This window comes from Urocitellus parryii, chromosome 2 (genome assembly GCF_045843805.1).
Source record: "Urocitellus parryii isolate mUroPar1 chromosome 2, mUroPar1.hap1, whole genome shotgun sequence".
In the NCBI taxonomy this organism is placed as follows: domain Eukaryota; kingdom Metazoa; phylum Chordata; class Mammalia; order Rodentia; family Sciuridae; genus Urocitellus; species Urocitellus parryii.
This window is the reverse complement of record NC_135532.1, coordinates 44,841,362-44,868,032: the sequence shown is the minus strand read 5'-3', so window position 1 is coordinate 44,868,032 and position 26,671 is coordinate 44,841,362. Positions and strand designations below refer to the sequence as shown.

At 37.2% G+C, this 26,671-nt stretch overlaps 1 protein-coding gene across 2 annotated transcripts in view; it reads left to right on the top strand.

Annotated features, from left to right (window-relative positions):
• Positions 1 to 19,250, top strand: part of Epsti1 (epithelial stromal interaction 1) — a 90,475-nt gene extending 71,225 nt beyond the window's left edge. For both annotated transcript variants that reach the window (XM_077795203.1, XM_077795202.1), the window contains 3 exons: positions 5,846 to 5,919; positions 12,079 to 12,178; positions 19,138 to 19,250. In XM_077795203.1, coding sequence (XP_077651329.1) covers positions 5,846 to 5,919; positions 12,079 to 12,178; positions 19,138 to 19,146 — 183 coding nt within the window. In that variant the 3' untranslated portion in view covers positions 19,147 to 19,250. The remainder of the gene's footprint in view (positions 1 to 5,845; positions 5,920 to 12,078; positions 12,179 to 19,137) is intronic.
• The last annotated feature ends 7,421 nt before the right edge of the window (positions 19,251 to 26,671 follow it).

The window sequence follows — 26,671 nt, the reverse complement described above, 5'->3', positions numbered from 1 at the left end:
TTCAAAGGCAGTAGTTTTTTTTTTTTTTTTTTTTAAACTTCTTGGCCTTTCCCCTCCTGCTTTCACCATCCTTTTCCTCTTGTTGAGTTGAGAAAGCATCCTCTCCTGGGAGAAGTTTGTCCTGCCAGGCGATGGCACTTTAATGTTTACTTGAAGCAGTCAGGCTGAACCATGTCAGAACATGCCCCAGTGGGATTCAGACATGATTTTAAAATGGCTCAATCTTCGTCTTCAATTGCTATACTAGAGTGTTGCTTTTGAGCAAGATTTTCACTCTAGCCTCATCAGATTTCTCAAGCCGTCAGACTTGTACTCACCTGTCTGTTGTGTAGCTGACCCTTGGATACAGCAGGGCACTACTAGCAAATTGGAGCCCAGAGCATTGATTCTCACAACCTCTATGGGGAAATGGCAACCCCTCTACTTCTTGCTGGTAGCTTGGGCTCTAAGCACAGACCCTTGGTGCTATCCCACACCTCCCCTGGCATGCGCAGGCAGTGGCACTGTGTGCAGTGTTGTCCTCATTTACCATAGATCACCTGGACAACATTTACAGGAAGTTCTGTTCTTGGCATCTCCAAGGTGGTGTTTCACTGAAGTGCCATCTTTGTGCAGAGAGCTCTGCCTGAATGTAGAGAGTTGTGTAGCACAGTGATAAGCCATGCTTCCTCTCCTTGGAGAGCGTTGGTGGATATAAATAAAATGTTGAACACCCATTTCTCTTGTTTGCGTCTTTGTATTTCCACATCATTGTTTGAACTCACGCTCAGCAATGCATTTCTTTTTGCTTCGTATCACAGTTGTCTCAGGGTCTGCCTTCCTCATTATAATGTGATTTCTTTTGTGGAGAGCTCTGTCTCATTTGTATCCATGCCTTCAGCACGAATCTAGTGTTTGGAAGGTGGTTGGTGCTTAGCAAATTTGTGGTGAGTGGAACACTGTCTCCGATGTTGTACGTCATCTCCCCACTGCCTACAGTGTTTTGATTCTCTTAATGTTTCCAGCTCAGTCCTTGGAACAAGAGCAACTTATTTTGCATTTGTCCAACTAGATACTGCACTTTCATGTGAGAACCCAGTAAATGAACCAAGAATACGCTTATAAGGCATGCAGATACATCCTTGGTGGCTGTCAGTTCAGTGGATCAAATTATCTTTGAAAGTAACCTTTTTGGTACAAAAAACTGTCCTTTTCCTAGTAAATATGCCTTGCTAGCTATAATAATCCTGAGTGCGGTTATGCCAGCACCTCCCTTCTGCCATCTACAGCAATGTTCTTTCATGGTGATGCCTCATCAGCACCCTGTCCCCTTTCCCACCAGATTTTTATCTGTTGTCACCCATCCCTGCCTCATAATGGGATGATGTCTGTTCTTCTCTTCCCTTCCTCTTTTCTTCCTTTCTAGCAGTTCTTAGCTTTATAACAATAGTCTTCCTCTTTTACATCTCTAAATATTAAAAGATACATATATATTGGAATTTTTAAATAAAGGAGAGCAGAAAGAAACAAATGGCCTTCCACGTGGGCAGGACATCCTTTTTTTCTTTCCACATTGTTTTAATTGGTGCATTGTAGCTGTACATAATGATAGGATGTGTTGTTACATATTCATAGATGCACACAATAGAACAACATAATTTGGCCAGTATCCGGGCAGTAAATCTTTAGTGATGGAATGAAGAAGTAATAAGTTGTAACATTAACAAACAAAAACTGTATCTGATATTAAAGCTTTCTTCCCCTGCCCTCCAAGTTCCTCTGCTCGGTGGTAATTATAGCTAACATTTTCTTGTGTATTTTCCCATAAAACATTTTAAATAAAATATATGGCAACATATAAAAGTTGAAATAGATGTATGCATATATTTTCTACTTATATGGAGGGATCACAAGAAAATGCTCTGGATTTACCTTTGATGGCTTAATATAATTTAGAGATTTCTCCATAGGCCCTTTCTGCCCCTCTCCCCAAACCAGACCTCTCTTATTCTTTGTAACAGTTTCATACTATTCCATTGTGTGGATGGTCTAAGTTGTCCTTATTTGTGGACATTAACATTTTTCCCTGAACATTTACAGTTTCAATGACAATATCCATATACTATATCATATACATGTACTTTAAAAACACTTATGCAAAAAGTGTGCACATTTTAAATTTTGATGGTTACTGCTAATTTTTTCTCCACAAACAGAATTAGTTTTCGCTTATCTTTTTCACTTATCTAGGTACACTTGAATGTATCTGATTTTCTGTCAAAGTTTTCTGATTTTTTTTCCAAAATGATAGAAAAATATTTATCTTATCACTCATTTTTTTGAGTAAAAATGATGATGATTTTGAATGGTAATCTGCCTTTTATTCAAGAGCTGCCTGTTCCTATTTTTGACCCTTGTTCTGCTTGGTTCGTCATTTCCTTATTGGTTGTATGAGGTCTTAGCTTCTTCTTTGGTCCTCAACCTAAAATACTCACTGAGCCACTAGTCTCATATCAGTGTGCCTAAATGCCCTGCCAGCTTTATGATAGGATGTTTTTCTCAATCGTTTATGGGTTTCTTTTCTTTATAAAATAAACAAAGCAAGGATCTCATCTATCTTGTTCACCATTGTAGCTCTATTCCATTGATCCAAGCCTGTCTCCTATTTGTTCAGCAAATGAATGAAAGAAAAATGAATGAACCTGTGTCATAAATATTTCTTAACAGTTTATGTTTTTATTTTGTTTATGCTATTTTATCCAAATGAAAACTAAGGATGATGATGATGATGATGATTTGTGTGTGTGGGTGTGTGTGTTTGTGTGTGTGTGTGTTGTTGTTGTTGGTGGTGGTGGTGGTGCTGGGGATTGAACCCAGGGCCTCATGATGCTAGGCAAATACTCTACCATTGAGATATACACCCAGCCCTTTTTAAAAAGTTTTGAGACAGAGTCTTATTAAGTTGCCAAGGCTGGCTTTGAAACTTGTGATTCTCCTATCTCAGCCTCCGGAGTAGCTGAGATTGAAAGTGTGCACCATTATGCCCAGCTGGGTTTTCTTATTCAGATTTATTATTCTTTTCTCATTTATGATTTCTGGACCTTCATCACTATAAATTTATAAGTATATACCTCTGTATCCTTTGGAAACATGTATGGCTCAGTCTTTTAGGTCCAAATATTAAAGACCTTTATAATTCTTTTTTATACATCAAATAAAGGAGATCTAATTTCGATTTTCTTTCAGTAGCTGCTTAATCTACCATCATTTACCGACTATCCCTCTTTGCATTCGTTCAACACAACTACTTAAGGAGAAGCTATATTTCCATGCGTTACTTCTATTTTTAGACTCAAACTGTTTTAATTACTAACTTTCATGATGTTTTAGTATTTGCTGGAACTGTTCTTTCTCATTTATTTTCTTTTACAGGATTTTTCATGGCTATAATTGCATAGTTGTTTTTGTTTTTCGAGATAGATTATGTAATCCTTTTACCAAGTGTGAAAGATTATCTTAAATTATTTTAAAGTAAAATGTAACTATATGCATACATATATGTGCATATTTGCATATATAAATACATAATAAGTGTCTTATAGTTCTTTGTGTCACATTCCAGGGCTTAGTTTGTTCAGTCTTCATGGTATTAAATGTAGAATGGACTGGCTATTAAAGTTGTTTCTCAAAAATAAAATGGGTTAATGGATATAAGAAGAATTAGCATCGTTTGGCAAGAAGGATTTTGACTTAGACACAGTTAGATATGTTCTGCTAATACATTTAAGTGTGAATGGATCCCAAAATCCTGGACATGGATGTTCATACTTGAGTACCATAAACTGCTATGAAGTTATCCTTATTCCTAATTGCTTATTTTGGATGCATCTTGTAGAAAATGATTAGATACAAGAAAACCTAAGCCCCAGTTTTATTTTGCTACTAGTAAGCTGTTTAGCTTTTGACAACCTAAACTGTATCTTCAACCTGTTTTCTCATCTGGAATACAAGCCTAATATTACTTTTTCACTTATCAAATAATACTTGTTTACCTGCCTACCTTTGAGAATTTTTGTGAGGGTCCAGTAACAGAATTTTGGGGAAAAAATTATTTGAAAATGATAACATCTTCTAGTTAAATATCATACTTTAAAAATACATTATTTCCTTATATCCAGTTCTCCTCTCCACATGTTCCACCAAGAAAAAAACAATACAGAAATTTTTTTAAAGGCATAAACTTATAAGAACAAAAGAACAGACAAAGAAACTATAGAAAAAAGAAACAAAACAGCCAAATTTTTGATGGCGGAAAGTAGATGGTCAGTGTAAGAGGTGGAAGTAGATAATTAGTGAAACAGGAAAAGCCAGAACTATTGTGCAAGGAGCAGTAAAACACAAGTTGATTAAAGTTCAGGTGTTGGAGGTACCCAGCACCTCTGTAAGCTGGACCTGAAAACAGGAGGATGAATTGGAAACCTAAAGCCAGGAGCTATAGATTCCACCACCACCACCACCACAGTGAACATTAAAAAAGTTGTAAGGCTGAGAATGAGGTACACCAGGAGGGGAAGTTGGGGTTGGGGTAGAGGTTGAAATAGAGAAATCTTTTTCTACAGTAGGAAGTAAAAAAATGCCATTAAAAATGAATAAATAGAAGAATCTACATGCTATTGAGGAGATAATTTTAACAGATAAAACCATACACAGGAGTTGAAGGTGGTTGTAGAGGAATAGGAGAGCACAGGATCTGGTTTTATTTTAGTGTAAGTCTTGGTAGTGTTAATAAATTGTATTGATACTTGGTGGGCTTTTAAAGGTATATCATATGTTAAAGTGATAAAAGTTAAACAGAACACTTCAGGCCATTATGGAATAGTGAGACCCTAGCACAAGGTTTGGCATCTAGGTTCTTCAGGCTTATTAAGAATGAATAAGTATTATTCAATTATTTTGAAAATGTTCTAATTTTCCCTTGCTCTGGAGCTATATAAGAATTAGGATTATTTATTATACATCAGGGACTGATCAGACAAGCGACATATTTGAAAAAAAATCACAGTGTAAGTAACAGGTGTTTTTATTTGGGGAACTATGGAATATAGATGGCCTTTGAATAAAGTTTTTAAAATGTCAATCTGAATTTTAAGTTTATTTTAGACTTTTCTCCAGGAAGTTTAAAGGCTAGAGAACTCATGGCACCTAGTTCTTTGGAATGAGACTATAAATGTAGTAACTGAGTCTGGAAGAAGTTGCCTCTTTCAAGAGATAATCAGGACGTTGAAAGCTAGAGATTTAGTTATAGTAATGTGATCTATTTGAAGCAAAGTATTCCTTTGAGGGAACTCAAAATTCTGCTAGTATCTAACCAATAACAGACAAGTGCTTGTTATCCAGGAAGGAAAATGCTTCACCAATAGAATTGCATCAAGTGAACCCAATATTTATTTGTAAGTTGCTATGAATTTATTAGGAAAGAAGTGCCATAGAAATAATAAGAAATAGCATTGTGTGATACTCTGAAAGGAACTAATTTGATTTTTTTTTTGTAAGACACAGATGAGTTTGAGTCACATTGTATTTTCCTCTCCATATCTTGTACCTCCTGGTCTAATTTCTTGACCATTGCACATTGGCTATTTAACTGACAGTTTTTCACTCATGGAGCTATTCTGTTTGACTAAGCCACAATTATTTTTGCTACCTACTTATACAGGAAAATAATTTCACATCCAAATAGTACTTAAGTAAAAGTTTCAAAAGTGAAATATTGCACCAGCTAAGGTTAAATATGAAATTGATTTGGATGTCTTTTGTACAGTCATGTTAATTGAAAACCATATTTTAAAACTTTTATTGTTCCTAGAATAAATTACTGGAACCTAAACGACAGCAGCAAGAAGAGGAAAGAGCCAGAATCCTTCAAGCCGAGCACAGGAGGTATAACTGGCTAATAAAATAAGCATCCTTGGTAAAATCAATTACCTTTAAGTTTTGCAGTGTTTAGGAAAACACTACAGTAATAATATTAAATATGGTTTAGGGATACTCATTGCCTTTAACTCTTTGTCATTGAGTTATGGTGTATGTATGAGATATGTCAACTGTGACATATCTATATGCACATGTGTACATATATACATACATGACACACAACTGCCGCAGTCCGGCTGCAGCAAAATAACCGGGGGGTGACGAACAACTTGTGTACATTGATACAGCAGGAGTGGGAGCCGTTTATTGTAGGACAGGAGTGGTATATACACATTCCACACAGCTTATCTTAATTAACATAAACTAGATACAGCAGTCAACAAATAAGGAATCTCCACACTTAATGGCTAGATGACATTACTTCACAAACCACTCCCTCTGGCAAAATGCCAGGCGCCATCCAGACTTGTTTACAGACTCTAACATACAACATCCCATTTGCCTGGATAGATGGCATTATAAACACATTGGGTTACTTTTTTTTCTTATTTATTTACATTAGGTTACTTTTAATTTGCCTTCCATGAATAGAACATCATAATAATCCTTTGCAATGATGCTGTACCATTTCTAGGCTACTTCAGAATAAGTAGTACCTGAGTACTAAAGCTTGTCAAAGCTATTTTACATGGAAAATAGGGGGGAAATGCCTCAAGATAGAACCAGTAAGTGAATTTTAGAAGTGTAAGTACTCTCTGTTATTTGTAATACCTGGTATAAGCACTTGAGAGTACCCAGTAAAATCATGTGCATGGTGTGACAGTGCTAATGGCCGCCATGTCGTCTGTCATTGCTGTGCTAGGATTTTCCCCAGAGGCGCTTAGGCTATTTGAATTCACTGGAGGGTGCTTGTGTGTGTTAGGGGAAGAATTTAACGTAATGGCTTTCATGATTTAAAGCAGCAAATTCTTCTTTTGAAAGTAATAGCTTTTCTTTTGTATTTAACCTTTCTGCTACCACTAAGGTGTATTTTTGAGTTGTGTTGATTTCATTTTATAAATAAGAGACCATAAAATGTATCCAGCAAAACTCCCTGTTCTGATGGTGCCACTTATGATGGGTAGGGCTCTCATGCTCTCCTCTCTGTATCTTGTACCTCCTGGTCTAATTTCTTGACCACCATGCACATTGGCTTTTTAATCTGACAGTTTTTCACTCATGGAGCTATTCTGTTTGACTAAGCCACAATTATTTTTTCTACGTACTTACATAGGAAAATAATTTCACATCCAAATAGTACTTAAGTAAAAGTTTCAAAAGTGAAATATTACACTAGCTAAGTGCAGTATGGATATGCTGCCTCCATCGTCCAATCAAAATAGTTTTAAAATCTCAAATGTGAATTTATGTGTTTCTCTGGTCTTAAGGAAAACCTGAAAACTTTGAGATATTAGCTGTTTGTTGAGTAAGCTGATGCGGGGAGGAGATCCTTATGGTTATCTGTTTATTATAAAATAGGCCATAAATTTAGTCCTTTTTATTGGTTTTGCTCATTTACTGTTTACAAGAACTTCTGTTAAAAAATGGTATTATGTTTATATAACACTGATTTGCTAGTACTTGCCAATTATTTCTCTGGATTTCTGAGGAATGATTAGATTGGGAAGCTTTAAGCATTTTAAAAATAGTGATGTGTCACTTTAACAGGCCCCATTGCTTAAAAAAAAAAAAAAAAAAACCTTATCTTTCATAGCACCCAATAAAAGACAAGTTATTTGATTAGAGGTGGAAAGGATTACATTTTTGTTATAGAATCTTGGCCTTCATTCTGTAGATTTAATTTCCACACCACTGAATACCTAAATATTGGTGGGGCTGTTTATTTTTGATACCTTATTTTCTCTTTTATTGGTTCTAATGAAAGTAAATCAAAATTTATTCCATGAGGAAGTGTCTCTGGGTAATAAACTCAGAAATCAGTTTTGAAATATTAAACACAAATTTTTATGTTCTTAATCAGTTTTTGAAAAGTGCTTACTTTTGGATTGTCCCTAGAGTTTGTAGAGAGCTTCCCTATGGTATCATAAGAGAAGACTCAATACTCAATATCCTCTTAATGAACAAATAGCATACCAAAAGCTATATAGTATGTGTGTAGGGGACCTAGATTAGTGTTCTCCAAGGGCATAATTTTGAGTTGAAAAGGCAACATGCTTTCTCCTGTTTAGAAGTTCACATAGTATAAAACTTTATCCTGAGTTTTATAACAGAAAGTTGGTGGGATTCCTCATGAGCTCTTCAATGAGTCCTGTAATGAGCTTGAACTTGCCCCCGCCCTTGAACCTGACCCAGTATAATTATTTGAGCAAGAGAAGACAGGCAGGGACTCCAGAGAGAACAGACGGAGCCAGGGTTTAGGGGGAAGTAGTGGTCAAAGCCTTGAAAGGATCTGGGCCACAAGTTGAATGCCAGAGTGAATCAAATTGATGTATTGAAATTTGAACCATCTCTTATTAATATCCATATTAACCCTCAGAAGAAAACCTAGAGGGCAAGTTTGGCAACATAACATATAGTAATATTATAATACACATGTTAATATATGTAATCTAAAGCTAACAAACTAGATAACAAAAATATAAAGTGGAACTTCCCCTTATTTGTATTCTTTAGTTTTGTTTTTACAACACTGGGAATTGAACCCAGAGATACTCTACCAGTGAGCTATAGCTACAGCCCTTTTTATTTTGAGACAGTCATTAAGTTGCCTAGGCTGGCCTCAAACTTGCAGTCCTTCTGCTTCAACCTCCAGAGTTGCAGGAATTATAGGAAGTGCCTTGAAGCCTGGCTCCTATTAGTATTTTTTCCCACATTTTAAAAAATTGGTGTATTATAGTTATAAACAATGAGGGATTTGTTGTTATATACTTGTACAATATTGTTTGGCCAATATCACTCCCTAACACTACTTCTCTCCTTCCTCCCCACCCTACTTGTAATTTTTTTTCTTGTACCTGAGATTGAACCCAGGGGTGCTTAAGCACTGAGCCACATCCTCAGCCCTTTAAAAATATTTTATTTAGAGACAAGGGTCTCACTTAGTTGCTTAGGGATTCACTAAAGTAGCTGAGGCTGGCTTTGAACTCATGATCCTCCTGCGTCAGCCTCCTGAGCCATTGGGATTACGGGTGTGTATCCTGTTTGTATTCTTGATAGGAGTTTGAGAGAGAAAAAATCTCTTTACCACCCACCATTTCTGGTTGACCCATTCTTCAGTGGATAGCCCAATTGAAGACACTCCTAAGCATTAAGGAGAGCTCAACCACCAGGACCCTCTTAGTTACTGATGCTCAGGAGTGAACATAGTACCTTGCTTCCTGATGAGGCAGTGAGAATGGTGGACAGTGAGCTGTATTGCGTGTTATCCTTTCTAGTAGTGGGGTTTTCACAGTGCAGCTGTTTTCACAGAAACAGACAAGTGCCAAGAAAATTCATTTATTCAATAAGTACATTATCATGGCTCACTCTGCCAAGGCTTTGTTCAAGTTCAAGAATGGGGTAAGCTGGGCACAGAGGCATATTTCTGTAATCCCAGCAGCTCGGGAGCCTGAGGCAGGAGGATAGCGAGTTCAAAGCCAGCCTCAGCAAAAGTGAGGCACTAAGTAACTCAGTGAGACTCTGTCTCTAAATAAAATGCAAAATAGGACTAGGGATGTGGCTCAGTGGTCGAGTGCCCCTGAGTTAAATTCCCAGTAACCCCTGCCCCCCCCAAAAAAAAATGGGGTAAATAAGGCAGAAAAGATATCACACCACCTGGACACTGCAATCCGGAAGAGAGAAACAGAAGGCAACAATTAAACTGCAGGATTATTTTAGAAGGGGAAAAATAAGTACTGTGAGGACGATATCACAGGTGATGAGCCATCAGAGGTGATAGACTGAAGAAGGCCTCATTGAAGAGCTGGCCTCCAAGTACAAGGGACAGTCAGAGACACACAGATTCAGGCAGAAACATGTACTTGTATGGTGCCTTTTGATCAAGAGAGGAGCAATTGCAAGGCTCTAACATGGGAATGGACTTTGAATCCCAAATGGTTGGATTATTGTATTGAGGTAGAAAAAGTAGGCAGGAGTAAGGCAATACAAGATGGCCTAAGGGGCCAATGGGAAGTCATGGGAGGGTTAAAGTAGAAGCAAGCCTTATAACTTAGGGAGGTGGTTGTGTGGAGAGTGCATTCCAGAGGATGAGAGTGGGGCAGTATCCAGGAGAGGTGATGTAGATTAGAACCAGAATGGAGTCCATGGAAAGAAGCAAGTGAATTCAGGGTGTATTCAGTAGGGAAAGCACACAAGGCCTCTATTGGTTTGGATGTAGGGTGAGATGGGTGGGGGATAATGAGAGGAAGTCCCTTTGTCTAACAAAAGAACCAGATCTAAACAGCCCCAGACTTATAGGCAGTCCAGAATTCCATTGGTTGTGTTGCTTAAGGGGAGTCTGGGTCAGTTTCCTCTTCCTTCATATTTCAAGTCTTCAGCTCAGTAAGATACTGTTCAACCTGTCTGCTGAGAGATTGAGAAAAGGTGACTTACACATTGAGTCCTGCAGTGAGCCAGGCTGACCAGGGTTTGGCACTTGGGTAGATTTCATGGCAGAAGGGGAAAAAGCTGTAGCACAGCTGAGATGGAACCTCCATGTGACAGAGTTGTGCAGAAACAGCAACTCAGTAACTCAGAGGTCAAAATGAGTCAAAACACCGTTGGCATCTTGGCTAGCACTGAGCAAGCATAGAGACAAACAATCTCCAGCTTTTGACTTTGCTACTCAACCATTATTTTCCTCAAAATGCCCAAATCTCCCACAGTAAAGGACTTGCAGACACTCACTATGACCAGTCCTTATGACTGGAAAGGAGTCTACCATGTCTGCTTCCTGTCTTCTTTACATATACATGTGGTTGTAGTGCACTAGGTTCTTTTTCTGCTCCCTAGAAGCTTCTAGTCTTATTTGCACAGTTCCTAAGTCATCCATTGCTATTTCTCTAGCTTCCAAGACCCTAACCATACTCAGCCGTGCATAGGCTGATGATGATGTATTTTTTAATTTTAAAAACTATAATATGAAACAGAACAGTCCATAAAAATACACAATGATGATTGTAAAGTGAACCCCCACATATCCAGTTTCAGAAATAGAATACAGTCAGCTCTCCATATCTATAGGTTTCATATCCATGGATTCAACCAGATATGTGTTGAAAATATTTGGAAAAAGCATTGTGCCTTTACTGAAATATCTACAGACCCTTTTTTCTTGTCATTCTCTAAAACAACCCTTGATATAGATCTTATATTAAGTATTGTATAAAATCAGAGTTGATAAAGTGTATGGAAGGATGTGCATCAGATATATGCAAATAACTATGTCATTTTACATAAGGGACTTGGGCAGGAGTGGATTCAGGTATCCCTGGGAATCCTGGACCTAGTCTCCTGTGGATTTTGAGGGATGACTCTATGAACATCTCTGTACAGGTCGCCTTTATCTTGGCCTTGATGATAATAATTTTCTTAATCAGGATTTAATTTCTGAAAGGGCCATTTCAAGTATGACAGAATATCAGAAAAAGATATACCCATTCCTTTTTTCTAAAGTTTGAGCTTCTCTCTCCTCTGATATTTCCCTTTTCCTCTACTTACTTCCCATTTTTTTCCTACTTTTCACTCGTGATTTAGCAAGACTGGCAATGGGGTACACATCTGTGGAGCAACATGAGTACTCTGGAGAGCCATTTTTTTTAATTCTTTTGCTTTGCCTCCTGCTGAAATTTCCATTTTCCCTTAGCCTCTGGGTTTCGTAACCCTAAGGACTGCAGTTGCTTGAATAGCCAAGACTCTTGATGAACTAGTGCAAAATGGGTGAATAAAATTCTCAAGTTTAAGTATCTGTGCCCCCGTTGGCTTGAGCCAAGACTGGCACCAGCTCCAGAAAAGGACTGTGACCAGCATGCTATGTGGTGACTGTGGAAAGTGGTTTCTGTAGATTTCTGCTAAGCTGAAGGGAGCAAGCAATCCCCACAGTCAGTTCATACAGCACATTAGGTTCTCAGAAATCTCTTAGCCCTGCAGCAAGCTTTCTACTTACACACATTTTTCATTGTTTTAAAGGGTAAATAATGCTTTTCTGGACCGACTCCAAGGCAAAAGTCAACCAGGTGGCCTCGGGCAGTCTGGAGGCTATTGGAATACGAATTGCGGCAACAGCTGGGTGAGTATTTTCTTTCCTCTTAAAAAAAAAATCATCTTTCCAAGTTGAAGGATAAAAACAATGAGAATTTAAAAAATATGTTGTGGCCCTCTCCCCAGATATTATTTTTTTGGTGTGCTGTTCAGCAGTGTGTTGGGTAGTCAGCCAGGGTGATTACTGTAAATTCCACAACAGCTTCTGGTGAGAGGAAGAGGGAGATGGAGAGAGTGTCCTGATTTTAGCTCTGACCAATCACAATAAAAAATGACACCTGCCCTTTGTTCTCAGCTTGATTGCCTGGACTATAAGGCTTTTTATCACCCCTTTCTCAGACCCACTACAAAAACAAATGAACATTTTTTTTCCCTGAGAAAATCTTAAGTAAAATATGGTTATAAAAATAGTAAGCAATTTTCTCTAATAATATATTCTTTTCAGTGAAACTAGCACATCAAAGAAACTAGTATTTAATTTTTCACCACAAAATGGTTTTTTAAAAAACCCTACAGCAAAAGGCACTCTTTGAAAATGAAATGCCCTTACATATTTCCATGACAGAAACCTTGCAATTGTATTGTAATATGTGTTTAATGTATTTTTTGTGCACAATATATTATTGAACTAGCATCAAACTCTGACATGTATCTGATTGTGAAGATTGTATTGTGCATAGAATCAGAACTAACTACAGTAAGTTTTACAGATTGATTAAAGCCCAAATGCACAGGTACGTACTAAAAATACATATAGATATATGCATATAAATATGCATGTATTTATAAAGAGATGCACACGCACAAGAGAGATATCAGATAGGCATTTTTAAACTATTAAAATTCAACAAAATAATCAAGAGTTAATGGAAGCTACAGATTACTCTTTAATAAGTTTTTGTATCATTTTTGAGAAATCAGTCTATTAGAAATCTTCTATGCATGTTTCCTGGGAAGGCATCTAGACGTTAAAACTGATAGATGAATTTTATAAGGGTACATACTAAGATAATTGAACATAAGGAAAATTTGCAGAGAATGCATTTTGGATGTGTCTGTTTTATCCATAATGTATGTTTATTTGCTTTGCTGTGGCATTCAGAATAAGGACAACATGGAAGAGAGAGAGAAAATAATCAAAACATAGTGTCTTTGTGCTGTTTAATATGATATACACAATATTGACTTATTCATGAGAATATGTGAGTAGGAGTCTTATGGAAAGTGGGGCATTGTGAATTGAAGGCTTTATCCTAGTTCATATAACTTGGTTGTGAAATGTGATGGAAATTCAGATTTTGGTCAGAACTTGATTTGTCACTTCTTCACTATTTAACAACATGGAGTTATACCTGGGTTTGAGGAGATGATGATGAAGACTGTAAATGCATACACTATGGGAGTCAGCTAAGGAAATGAGGATTTGGCTACCTGGCTCAATGGTGACTATTAGTAGGCCTTAGAGAGTGAGCTACAAATCTCTACTAGACTCCATAACAGATGACAGAGTATTGCCATTTTCTTATGATGTAATGGTGAGGATGATTGGTTGGGTTTATTTATTTTTTTTTAAGTATGACAGGCATATCCAAGTCCAAAGTGGTTGTTGGCTCTTCCCATACTTGTAAGAAACCGTGACAGAAAGATAAGAACTTCCTCATGCTCCTACCTCTACCTCCTCTTACCCACAGATGGCTGGACTTCCATGCTTGCTTTTCCTTATGGGCCATGTTCTATCACTTCAACCTGTGGAGACACTTTGTTCTAATCATGCTCTCTCTCCTCTCCCGAATCACCAGATGCTTCATCTCAAATAGAAAATTCCATCAACATAAAATATAAATGAATATAAATTCTGTTGATACCCCACTTTCCTCTCACTTCACCCCTGTTTCTTTGTTCCTCTTTAGAGCACAACTGCAAGAAGTGTGACCATCCTTGCACCTCTAGTTTCTTTTATCCCTTTTTTTTCTTATACTTACTCAAATCAGGGTTTAGACTCTACCAGTCTTAAAAGTATAAATAAATAAATAAACGCTCTTTTTTTAATGGTCACTGGCAACATCACTTTGCAAAATCCAATGGTTATTTTTCAGTCTTTGTCTTTGACTATCAGCATCATTTGTCATGATGAATCATCCTCTTCCTTTATTTGACTTCTGGGACATTTCCTGGGTTTCCACATGTCTCAGTGGTCATTTCTTTCCATCCTGCTTTGCTGAATCCTCTGCACCTGCCTGTCCTCTTTGACACTGAACTGCCCCAGGGATCCGTGTTTTAAGCTTTGTTTTACTAATACCTTGGTGTTTTCATGCATTCTAATGAAATTAAATACTTTCTTCATGTTTATTATTCCCAAATTTCTGTTTGTGTTCTTCCTACAGACTCCATACTTGCCCATCTATGTGGGGACAAGTGCATGGAGTACTGCATACAAGGCATACTTAAGGGCATCTGAGTGGCAGGCCACTCCCCTCGAGCTAGGCACATGAGCGGCAAACTGTTTACCCCATAGGCACAGCCTTGGAAGCAAGGCCACATGTTGTGGTCCCTGTGCTTGTCCATGACCCCTTCATTCCTTGGTTGGTCGCTGCAAGGATAGTTAGCAAGACATTGTATTGATGGCCATCTGTAATCTGCTTAGCTACTGCATGAGTATATATACATGGTAACTGCACAATAAAATCAGACCTGCTTCCTGCTTAGTCTCAGGAGGTCCTGATTAGTGACTCTGTAGCCACACTTTCCTCTATCCTGCTCTGTGGACCTCCTTGCTGGAGGAGAGAGAGCCCAAGCACATCTAGTTGTTCACTTAGCATCTCTAATTAGATGTGTAACGGACTTTCCAACCTTAACATACCTAAAATTTAAACTTTTGATTTCTCCCATCCTAGTGCTCTACCGAAGTTTTCCCTGATTCCATCATGGTACAACCTGTTTCTCGCATCACTTACAGCAGATCCATCAGCAAATACTCTCAAGTCTTCCTTCCAAACAGATCCAATCCAACAGCATCTCACCTCCTTCACTACCATCACCTTGCTTCTGCCCTCTATCACTGCTCATCCAGGTCTTGGTAGTCGTCTCCTAGGTCACTTTCTTGCTTCCACACTTACCCGTCTGGAATCTGTTCTCAGTAGGAGAGAATCTGACTCCTGTCCCTTCTCTGTTTAAAACCCTACATGAGTCTTATAATTTCCAAGTCACTTGGAGTAAAAGCCAAAGTCCTGAAGGTGGCTTCCCAAGGTGCTGCACGATGTGGACTTCATCTCCCCTCTGGCTGTCTCCTACTTCCGTTTTCCCTTTTCATCTTAGCTAGCTTTCTTGCACTTCTTAGAATGGTTTCGACACTGGCTGTCCTCACCTACAAGCAGGGCCCTTGTATCTGCTGCTCCTTTTGTACTCTTCTTCAGAATATCCAAATGGTTTGTTCCCTTTTAAGTACTTTCTTAATCCCACCATCTCAGTGGGGTTATCTTGGCTATCCTATTTTAAGACTGCCACCTGTGCCTTCTCCTGGCTCCTGCAATCTCCCTATCCATGACTCCACTTTCTTTTCCCATAGTGCTCTTCAACGTCTAACATATTTTCTAGCACAACTTATTTGTATGTTTTGTTGGCTACTAATTCTTAGTTTTTCCACATGGTAATGTATATTCTTAAGGATAGGTTCCTTTAATTGTTTTTTTTTTAACAGTGTATCCCAAGCATAAAGCAATAATTGGAAATTCATGTATACACAAGGAAACAAGTAGTTGTGATTGAACATCACAAACAGAACAAAGAGATTTAGTCAAATGATTTGATAAACTAAAATGATTTGATACTTGAATTTAAAACAGCTATGCATAAAACATTTGATGAAATAAAAATTTGATTTGGAATAATGAGGAAAAAACCAACAGACAGTTAAAGACACAACTAAAACTTTTAAAAGAATAAAATAGAGCTCTGAAAATAAATGACATAATATTTGAAATTAAGAAACTCAATGAATTTATCATAATAAAAGAAATTAAGAAATACTATTTCTTATTTATTACTTGTTTAAAAAAAACCTCAAAAGATAAATAATTTATTCTGTTTGCAAAGCTATGGGGCAACAGGTACTTTATACATTATTGCTAGAAATGAAAAGTGATGTATACATTATCGAGATCCATTTGTTCATATATTCCCATAAAATATAAACCAGACTTAGACATGTTACAGTTTTATTAAACTTTCACATTTTATTCACATTTTATTAAACTTTTCAAGGGATGACTACTTCAAGTGTCTGTAATGTTTTTCTGAAAAATGAAAAAGAAGGGCATATTTTCTAAAATGATTAGATGAATGTAACTTTGAAATAAAATCAACAACTATACAGAAAATAAAAAAGATTCACCCATAAACATAGATTTAAAAAAAACATGAAATTTTGATGAAGTCAATAGCAAATATTTTGAAAGGCATAATATATCCTGATAAAATTGGATTAATCCCAGAAACACAAACTTGGCTTATCATGAACAAAACATAAAGAACTACTAAGATAAGTTGCCTAGTACATTATAGGAGAACCTCCATATGATCATCTCAATAGATACAGGGAAATAACTTGATAAATTTTAAAACTCATGTGTACTAAAAAATAAAAACTTCTAACAATCTATGAATAGAAAGGAAATTTATCTAAAAAGGGATCATAACTCTATAATGAAAATACATCAAAAACATTTAAATCAGATTTAAAGATTGAAAAGAAAAAAGTATTTATTATATCACAGATGATACAATTATCTGCATCAAAAATCCAAGAAAAGTTATAATTAGATTATTAGAATAAGTAGGGACTTGGCAGTGTTGATGGATATAGGATCAATATATAAAAACTAACTTCATTTATGTACATTGGGAATAAACAAGAAACCTAATAAAAAGGTCCAACCAAAGATATCAGGAACTTTAAAAAAAATATATACAAGTTTTAAAGACACTAGGGAGTAAATACATGGAGAACTATACCTTGTTAATAGATAGGACTGAGTTCTCCTAAGTAATATATTGATTTAATTAAATTATAATCAAAGCAAAGAATCAGGAATAGCTAACTCACTTCTAAAGATAAAGAAATATATATGGGATATTAATTACATAGTTAATATGTATGCATTTTTCAGATACAGATACACTGTTTCTGGGATTTTGATCTATGATTGAGAGGCAAAACACATCCCTGGGAGAAAATAGATTTTTCAACATGTGCTGTTGAACACACCTTAAATTAGGTGCTTCCTGATAACCATTCATGAAAACTCCAGGTAGATTAAAACTTACAAATAGAGAGGAAGACTTTTTTACATTTTAGAAGAAAAAGAAACTACTTATGAAATGGAGCTAGGAGTCAGGCAAGGTGGTGCATACCTGTAATCCCAGTGGCTCCAGAGGCTGAGGCAGGAGAACTGTAAGTTCAAGGCTAGCCTCAGCAACTTATCAAGGCCCTAAGTAATTTAACATGACCCTGTCTCAAAGTAAAAAATAAGAAAGGGCCTCTGGAGATGTAGCTCAGTAATTAAGCGCCCAATACAAAAATAAATAAATAAGTATTCAAACTAATAAAATGGAGCTAGGGAAGGATTTCAACACAGCAATTTTTGTGTTGAAATTAACTTTCCAAATCTCTGTATTCGAGGATGCATTGTGATTTAAAAGTCTTGGGTCAGTATAAACTCAAAGTATAAACCAAAAAGAAATGATAAAAATATCTACATTTAAATTTAAAACATCTGCTCATCAAAGGACACCATGCAAAAGTCAGAAGAGAAGCCACGGAGTATATTTTTATTCAGGATCTATTTTATACAGAGCAAATGGATAGATTGGTATTTAGAGTATATTGCTTGTGTGTCATTTATCTAGAAGTTGATCGATGAAGACTGGGCTTCTCTCTTACCCAAGGAATGTGGGAGGAGAGCTATGTTCCAAACCACAGATGGGGCTTGGAGAAAACACTGAAACCAGTAGAAAGCCAAAGATAGAGATGAAAAGGAGAAAGACATAAAACATACAACTATGATGAAAACCCCGGAAGTTGTTTTTAATAGTGTCTTGTAGACACTTAAGCAGCAGGACCCCAATAAGAATATGTTGTGTAGACAAACTGGATTGGTTTTCATTTTTTAAATTGTTTAAAAATTAAATTCCAGTCTTCTCATATTGCTTAATATATACATTTAGTTTTCAATAATTTTAAAATTGACTTTATATTTTAATAAATGCATTTTGGTTTTTCAAGAGTCCCCATTAGGTTTCTTTAGGGTGGGGCACTTTATCACTTTAAATATTTTCTCTGGTTAATAGTAGGGAGTACCTTCAGGGATGCTGTGGAAACTCTAAATCCTATGTCTCCAAGGACAATTAAACACTTACCATGACCTATGAGGTCACCTGAGATTAGTTTCCCAAAGTGTTAGAAAAAACAGCAATTGTCTGTATTCTAAGTGGCCTAGCGCTGTGGAAGTCTTGATGGAGATTTCCTTGACCCCTTGCACACAGTGAGGGTGGGGACTTATTAGTTTATCTCCCTACCTCCCAGTCCCTTTGGAAGTCATCTTCCTGCTGCATAGAGCAGTATACCTCCTCTTGATACACTTTCATTTAAATTGCTCCATATTGGGTTCCTTCTGTCCTTGATGTAACCTTGGAGGAGGGTGACAACATTTGTGAACTCTATTATTTGGGGCCTGTGTTAGCCTCTCTCTAAGAACACAACCAACAAGCTGTCCTTGGATAAGCTGTTCCATTCTTGACAGAGACTGTTGTAAGCTAAATACAGTGTGACTTGAAAATTAAACCATTTCACTGGTACTTTTCATCATTAAAATCTGGTCTTTCTTACCTGATGCAGTAAAAGTATTCTTTGAAGGAATTTTATTTTGGACTACAAAGGTTTTGAATTGTATTTTGCTCCTTTTGGTAATTTTTGTTTCCTTTTCCTTCTAGGATATATGAGAAATACTTATTTCCATCTGGCTCTCGTCAACTGACCTTGAAAAACCCCCACTACTTCTTCATGTAGTTTTGCTCAGCCTCACTATTTTTTACTTTAACTTCAACTGCCGATGTACTCAACAGAGTGGTTCGGGATGGCCGATTTCTCCAGTCATTAGTTATGCATGTTTGCAGGAGCTGATTACTGAACTCATATTTTATCTCTACTGCCAGCAAAATGTTACTTTATTTTTCTAATTGGTTTTGCCTCTTATTAGAAGAATAATTAGAGCAATGTTAGTAAGACAGAAAAAGAGGGAATCACTTTTTTCATGTTAGCAAGAGCTATGGGTGCTTCAGGCTTGTGTCTCTGTAACTGACTAATTCTTAACTAAATTACAGGTTTGGGGAAGCTTTGGGGTCTTTTAAGATCTTAATCAATTCAGTTTCTTAATCTAGAATAACAATATGAACGAAGGAAACAATTTTTTTGTATTCTTTTAACAAATTTATAAATAAAGCTCTATTTCTATATCAGTAGATTGTTTTTATTTTTAATGACAAGCTCTTGGCTTTTTCTCTTTTGAGAGGGTATCATCTTATTCCTTTTTAGAGTTCATAAGATCAAATATATTAATGTAATCACTATTTGTGCCTTACTTTGTTCCATATTTATTTAAATAATGGTTCCCCCTTATTTTCAGAGTGAGACAGTTAATTTTGTAAATGGCCATTTTTCATTAAAGTCAACTAACAACAAATATAGACATCATAGTGTTTTGAAGGTATGTTGGAAACTTGTTTTGTCTTTGTTCTATGCAACGTATTTCCTGTTGCTAATTCAGTGGGCTTTCCTATTCAATTTCTGTGACCTTGAGCCTGTTCATAGATCCTAGAGTAAAAGAGTATTGATTTTTCTATGCTGTGTAACCTGAGCCCCATCCTGCCACCACCCCCATGATTTATAAGCAAAGCATGGCATGTATTCTCAGAATAAAGGTTGGAGGAGCAAGTCTTTATTTTTATTTATTTTTAAATTTATTGCAGTAATTGTTGTGTTGAAATTAACTTTCCAAATCTCTGTATTCAGGGGAGCATTGTGATTTAAAATTCTTGGGTCAGGACACATGACTGGGGCAAGGGTGTCCTGCAGAAAGGGTCACGTTGGGTGGAATAAGGGTGGCTGAGAACAGATGGTGTTCAGGCAGTTTCTCTGGAATAAAAAATGCAGATATTCTTGATTTCCCTGTTCTCTGCCAGCTGAAGCTGTGTTAGGGCTGTTGACACTAATATAAAATGTTTGGTCCATTTGAAATCCTTGTTGTTGCCTTATATGGGAAAAATGAAATCCCTCAGCCTGTGTTGGAAACACCGCCAAACGGATTGTAAATGTGAGGCTGTCGCAGGCCTTTTACTGTGGTGGCAAGCAGCCATTTCAACCCCACACCTGTCCGCCTGGCTACCTTAAAGTCACGTTTCGTTTTTGGTTTCAAGGATTGGTGTTCCTCTCTTGCTGCATTTCCCACTGTGTAACCAGGAGTAGGAGAAAGGGATGCTTTTTCACTTTGGAGGCTTCTCAGGGAAGTCATCATCAATTTCTCTTCTACCGCTTGGTGTATCTTGCACTCCCACAAAAAGATTTTGCTCAGGAATCTAGTTCCACGGAAAAAACATTGTGTAGCTATGGAAAATTATGACTTCCTAACTGAATATGCTATAGGCTGTATGTCTTTCTTAAGCCATTTCTATGTGGGCGGGAGTAAAGAGGAAAGAAACAAAGAGTTGTTACCCTTAGGAGCTTACTACTATGTTTTTCACATTTAATCAGCCCTCTTGAAGCAACTGGAATGAAATTTGACAGGAAGGTAACTCTGGATAGGAAATCCCAAAGTTCCAGGCACCATTTCTATGCTTTTACAGTGCTTTCTTTTTCTGAAAAAGAAAATAAAAACAAGAAGAATAATTTTTAAAGTAATGTGTTATAGAAACATGAGACTATACAGATAAGTAATGAACAAACTAGAAATCTTTCAAGTTTTATTCATAGATAATCATATTTTTGTGCATATCCTTCCAGATTCTTTTCTATTCATGTGTGTCAAAATCTTTATAGACACTTGTCTAATGATTGGATGAGGATGAACAACCTAGAATTAGAATTGGTGATTAGAGGGGACACAAACCAGTTGGGTATCTTAGTCCATTCAGGCTGCTGTAACAAAATGCCTCAGACTGGGTAGCCTGTAAACAATAAACTTATTTCTACAGTTATGGAGGCTGGAATCCCAAGATCAAGATGTCTACAGATTCCATTATCTGGCGAGAGCCCACTTTCAGGCTGATAGTACCTTTTGACTGTGTCCTCACATGGTGGAAGAAGCAAAGGGTTTCTCTTGCGTCTCTTTTATGAGGGCAGTAATCCCTTGCTGAGGGTCCATCCTTATGATCTAATCACCTCTCAAAGTCCCCCATCTCCTAATGCCTTCATCTTGGAGTGAGGATTTCAGCAGATGAATTTTTTTTGGGGGGGGACAAAAACATGCAGACTATAGCATAGAGTTTTGATAGATCTGGTTAGATTACATTCTCAAAGGACAGCACCAATATTTATGACCACCAAAAGAATACAATAGTGCTTTTGTCCCTATCTATGCCCTACCTAATATTATTCCTGATTTTTTTTTTTTAGCAAAGCAGACATTTATTAACACATTAAACAATTTTGTGTAGAACTGTCAAAAGAAACAAATTCAAGATAAGAGTTGTTCTGGTAGGTAACAAAATAAACTATTGTTTAAATTCTTTCTCATCAAGATGACTTTATCCCATAAAATAGTACCTGAGCAGGTTCAATCTCCTTCACCAAGATTAAAAATGGTTGTATGACAGTCATTATTTTTTGGTTCTGTAAATACAACTAGGATATGATGATGTGGTCATAACTGAATTTGGAGTAATTCAGTCCTGTGACCTTCAAGAGCAGGTATGAAACAGTGCCTGAAACACCTCAAAGGGCCATCACTAGTTACTTAAACATGTTAACCCAAAATGAGCAGAGAGGAAGAAAAGCTGCTCTCAGTTTGACATAGTGCAGCTCTGTCTCCATTGCGGAGCTTAAGAACAAGGTAGCTTCCTCTTGGAAAATCAAAGTGTTTTCACAGTGAAGTTTAATAAATTAACATGAGTGGGGGGCAGCAACTAGCAAACAAGAGAATTCTTCTTTAAAGCATTCTTAAAATTAACATTAAAGGATTACATGTGACTGTTTCTGATTTTTAAATCTTTGCCCATATGCTGACTTACACATGTCATTGGAGAGGTCAGCCCTTCTTTTTTCCATATGTTCACTGGTCATTATTATCTTTCATCTCTTTTGCAAGGGAAAGGCTCTGTGTGTGTGTGTGTGTGGCAAATTTATGAAAGAGCTCTCTATGTATAAAGATATACTAATTTTTATATATCTTTAAGTGTTAATTTGAATTGAAGTCGTAAATATTTGTGTATTGGATTTATTAATCTCTTTTCCTTTGTGGTTTTTTCTTAATATTATGTTGTAAGATCTTAAAATGTGTAACACACGAATCTGGCTGGTGACCCGTAGTCACAAAACAAAGAACTTCCCCTACCTTTGGGCTTAGTTATGGGCAACAAAGGACAGGAGAGTTCATTCCTTTCATAGCAGAGGCCAGAACACTCTTATGTTTTTACTCCTGTGGTCCCTAAATACTCTGTGTAGGTTAAAAGAAAGCATTGGATTTTTTCCTTCAGATTGCTTTTGTTAAACATTTTAAGAAGCCTACAAGCTTATATTTACGTTGGGGAGTTTGTTGTTTTTCAGAAAGTTCCTTTAGGAAATTACATTGTAGTTATAGTAAATAGATGCATTTTCCCCCAAAACAAAACACTTGACCTTTATAAATATGAATACTTCAAGTCAAAATTCAAAGTTTGGTGATAACTTGGGCTAAACATTATAATTGATTTTGGAAAACATATAATCATAGAAACAATACCTGCCTGCTTAATTTTCAGTTTCCAGATATTAAGCAGATGGGTCATGATTAGCTGGACCTATTACTGTGAAAAGGCATGTCTGGAAATGCAGCTGCCAGAGGAGGTGACAGGAATTGTTAGAACTGTTAGTAGGTGGAAGAAAACAGAAGGCTAACGAACTAGTGCATAAAGTAACTAGCTCTGTGTTGATGCGCATGAAGTAAGATTGGAGAGATGTATGATAAATTTGCATGAAAATTAAAATCAGGCCTTTTGAGTAACCATAAGGATGGCAGAGAATAAATAGTGTATCTTTAAGAAACAGTCTCTGCTTTTGAGATTCTTTTCTTTTTTGAATACTCCATTGTTTTACAATGGAGTTTAAAAAGGATCAGAGAGGATTTTTTTTTTCTGCTCATAGAATTATATGCTCCAAAGTGAGGGATATTTCAAGGCATATAAAGACAAATGGAGAGACACTTTCATTACATTTATTGGCATGTTATTGTGCCATCTGCTGGGACAGAGGAGACAGAGAGACTTATACTGCAGCACGCACATCCCCTAGTCAGCTAATTTATTACAGCCCCTTAGCTTTGCAGCTCAGCTGCAGGGCATGTGCCAGTGCCCCCCTTTCCTCCGTCCCCAAAGAGCACCAGCAACAGCTGAGCTGTAGGGATTGTTAAGTCAGTCATCAAAAGATGACATTTCATTCTGCACAAATTGTCACTCGTGTAATCAACACCACATTATGATTTGGTAAAAAATTTTAATTTTTATATTTTAGATACCATAGTTGGACTAAAACAAGCAGAAATTGTGTTCTAGTACTGAGAGCAAAAGCAGCTAGGCCAGGGACATTTGAAATTGGACGTTGTGAATTAAGAAAAAAATCAGAAATCAACACTAAAATACATTATTTCTATTCCAGTCCATTTTGAATATAGCACTACAGAGACAGAAGGATAAGGGTATACAGCATGTGCTCAGAGAAGGCAGCCACTGGCTACCTCATGTGAGCACAATTAATGATGCCCACATCTCCGTGCTTTAGTAATTTGTTTCTTGCCCATGAGACACTTGAGGCACAGCCAGAAGCTCTGCTTACCTTAGTCTCTCAAGGATGAAGACTCTTTCCTCCTCTCGAACTTCCCCTATAAAAAGAAGAGGAGATAACAGGAGCATCTCACAAAGGGGAATTAAGTGCTTGCTCCAGGGAGTGACACAGGCAATTTCATTGACCAGAACAAATCGTGTGGCCATCTCTAACTTTCAGGGGATTTGGAAATAAAATTCTTCAATGTTCTCAGGAAGAAATCTAGAAAATTTGTAAATAGCACCAATGACTACCCCAAGAAATATACCCTACAGTTTAAAATGCAAGACACATAGTATAGCTAGCATAGAACAAAGACTAGCTTTGCCCACTTGTGATATAAAAATAGTGTTGTCAATGCCTATCCTTTAATTCCTGTGGATGGTTAGCAAAGCCACACTTAGTAACAGCCTGGAAGAGAAAGAGGAACCACTGGGGTGCTGGGAGGTCTGAGGGTCTTGCCCTGTCGTCCATTAGTGTTGAAACCTTGAACAAATCTCTCATACTTCTATATCTACTTCTCAGAAGAGGTTTTTGTGACAAACTGAATGATGTAAATGATCTTAAAAGACAAATCAGAAGTAGAAAAACAGCCAGGGAAATGCTAAATTAACAATAAATGAAAGTATGCTTTCTCAACCGATGCTCTTTATTATTAAAAAGTTCTTCCCCCTTCCCCTGCCACTGGTTCTGAGATCACCTAGCCATCAGTCTTCTTTCTTTCTCATCCTTGCTTGATTGATTAGCAGGCATTCCTCTTCTACAATATTTATAGCAGCTATACCCTTATGTCATGCCTTGGGATATTTTAAAGACAGAAAAAACTCCCTGGTGGTCCTGCCTCTTGGACCTCACTTCTATGGTATGATGGAGGTAACTAACTTTAGAATTTGTGCCAGCCCCGGCAGAGAGAAGGCTTGGAAGGCTAAGATAGGTGCTCCACCCTTGGAAAAGCAAATATTAAGGAATTCAAGACTCAGTTCTACTCCTGATCAGGGGACTCAGAGGAATCTGTTGAGCTTTCAAAATTACAGTTCTGTCTTTGCCATCACTGATGTTGTTCATGCCGAAGACAAGAAGACAACATCAAGAGTCCATGTAGCCGTGCATCCCCACCAAGGCACTCAGAAGGGACACCTGCCAAAAAGTAGAAAGAGAGGCTGTTGGCAAGGTATGTGAGAGCAAGGACCAGGAACAGATCAGGAGGACCCAAGGGCAGAGTGAACCAAGGCTTACGAGGAAGAAAAGGCTAAGATAAGAGGGCTTTTAAGTGTAGAGCAGGAACAAGGAAGAGGCCTGCTGCTTGAGGCCAACTGTGTGATGTTGATGGATGGCAAGAAGAAAGCAGAACTCCTTTCCTCCCATTTGCTCCTGTCTTCTCTGTCAAGGAGAGTGATCTCTGGACTGAATAGGGTACAGCGAACATTGTTAAGAGAAAATTGAAGCCCAAGATGGGTGAAGAGATTATGCGAGAGCATGCATCCCCTGTAAATGAGCCGAAGGTTCTGGCTCAGAATGAATTACAGAGAAGGGCTCTGAAAAAGAGGTATGAATGGGTTTACTCATCTAAGCGGAGAGACCTGATGATGGAGGAGGGGAGATAAGCAAATGCCCTGACCCTGAAATTGTAGGTGCCATATTTGGAAAAGATCCTGGGTATCTAGTTCAACCCTTACCTGGTGCATAATTAAATATACATGTAAAGGTGTTTTTTTATGGATATTCAAGAATACTCATATGACAGGCTCAGCGTTCTCTGTTAGTATTTTATTCTCTTCCTTAATGCTGAGTCTTTAACGTGGAGATTGTTTTATAGCTGCCAAAATTATTCATTCCTTTTTTCCTCTTTTCTTTTCCCAAATATTTGTTGAGTGCATACTACGCCGGTGTTGTGTAGGAAAATAAATACAACATATTTCTTGCCCTTGGGTGCTTACAATTACAGGGAAAACATCGGAATTTAGTTGTTTACTCAACAAATATTAAGTGAAGAAAGGGCAAATACAAACTTAAAATAGAATTGAAAGTCTTAATTCTCCCTGTTGAAAATAAGGGAAGACACTTCCCCTTCTCTCTTCAGAATTCTTTTCTCTGTCCTTCTCTGTGTATGTAAATCTTTTTAGTGGTGAAATAAGTTTCTGGCCTGGAGTGTTTGCTCCTAGGCCTGAGAATCATCTCTTGAAATGTGGCTATTATGGAAGACAAGGATCTAACTCCCATTTATAATTCCTAAGAGAGGAGAGAACTGACTTCAGCTGTCACCAGCATCCAGATCATTAAACTTACCCAACATAACAGTCTGTATCTATTAAAAAAAAAAAAAGAAAGAAAGAAAGAAAGAAAGAAAGCAGTCTATTTTTACAATCTCTTCAGCAGATTGTCGGTGATGTGTATCACTTTATGGTTTAATTATTATTCAATAATCAAATTGTTTTCTTTCTCTTCTTCCTTTATGGA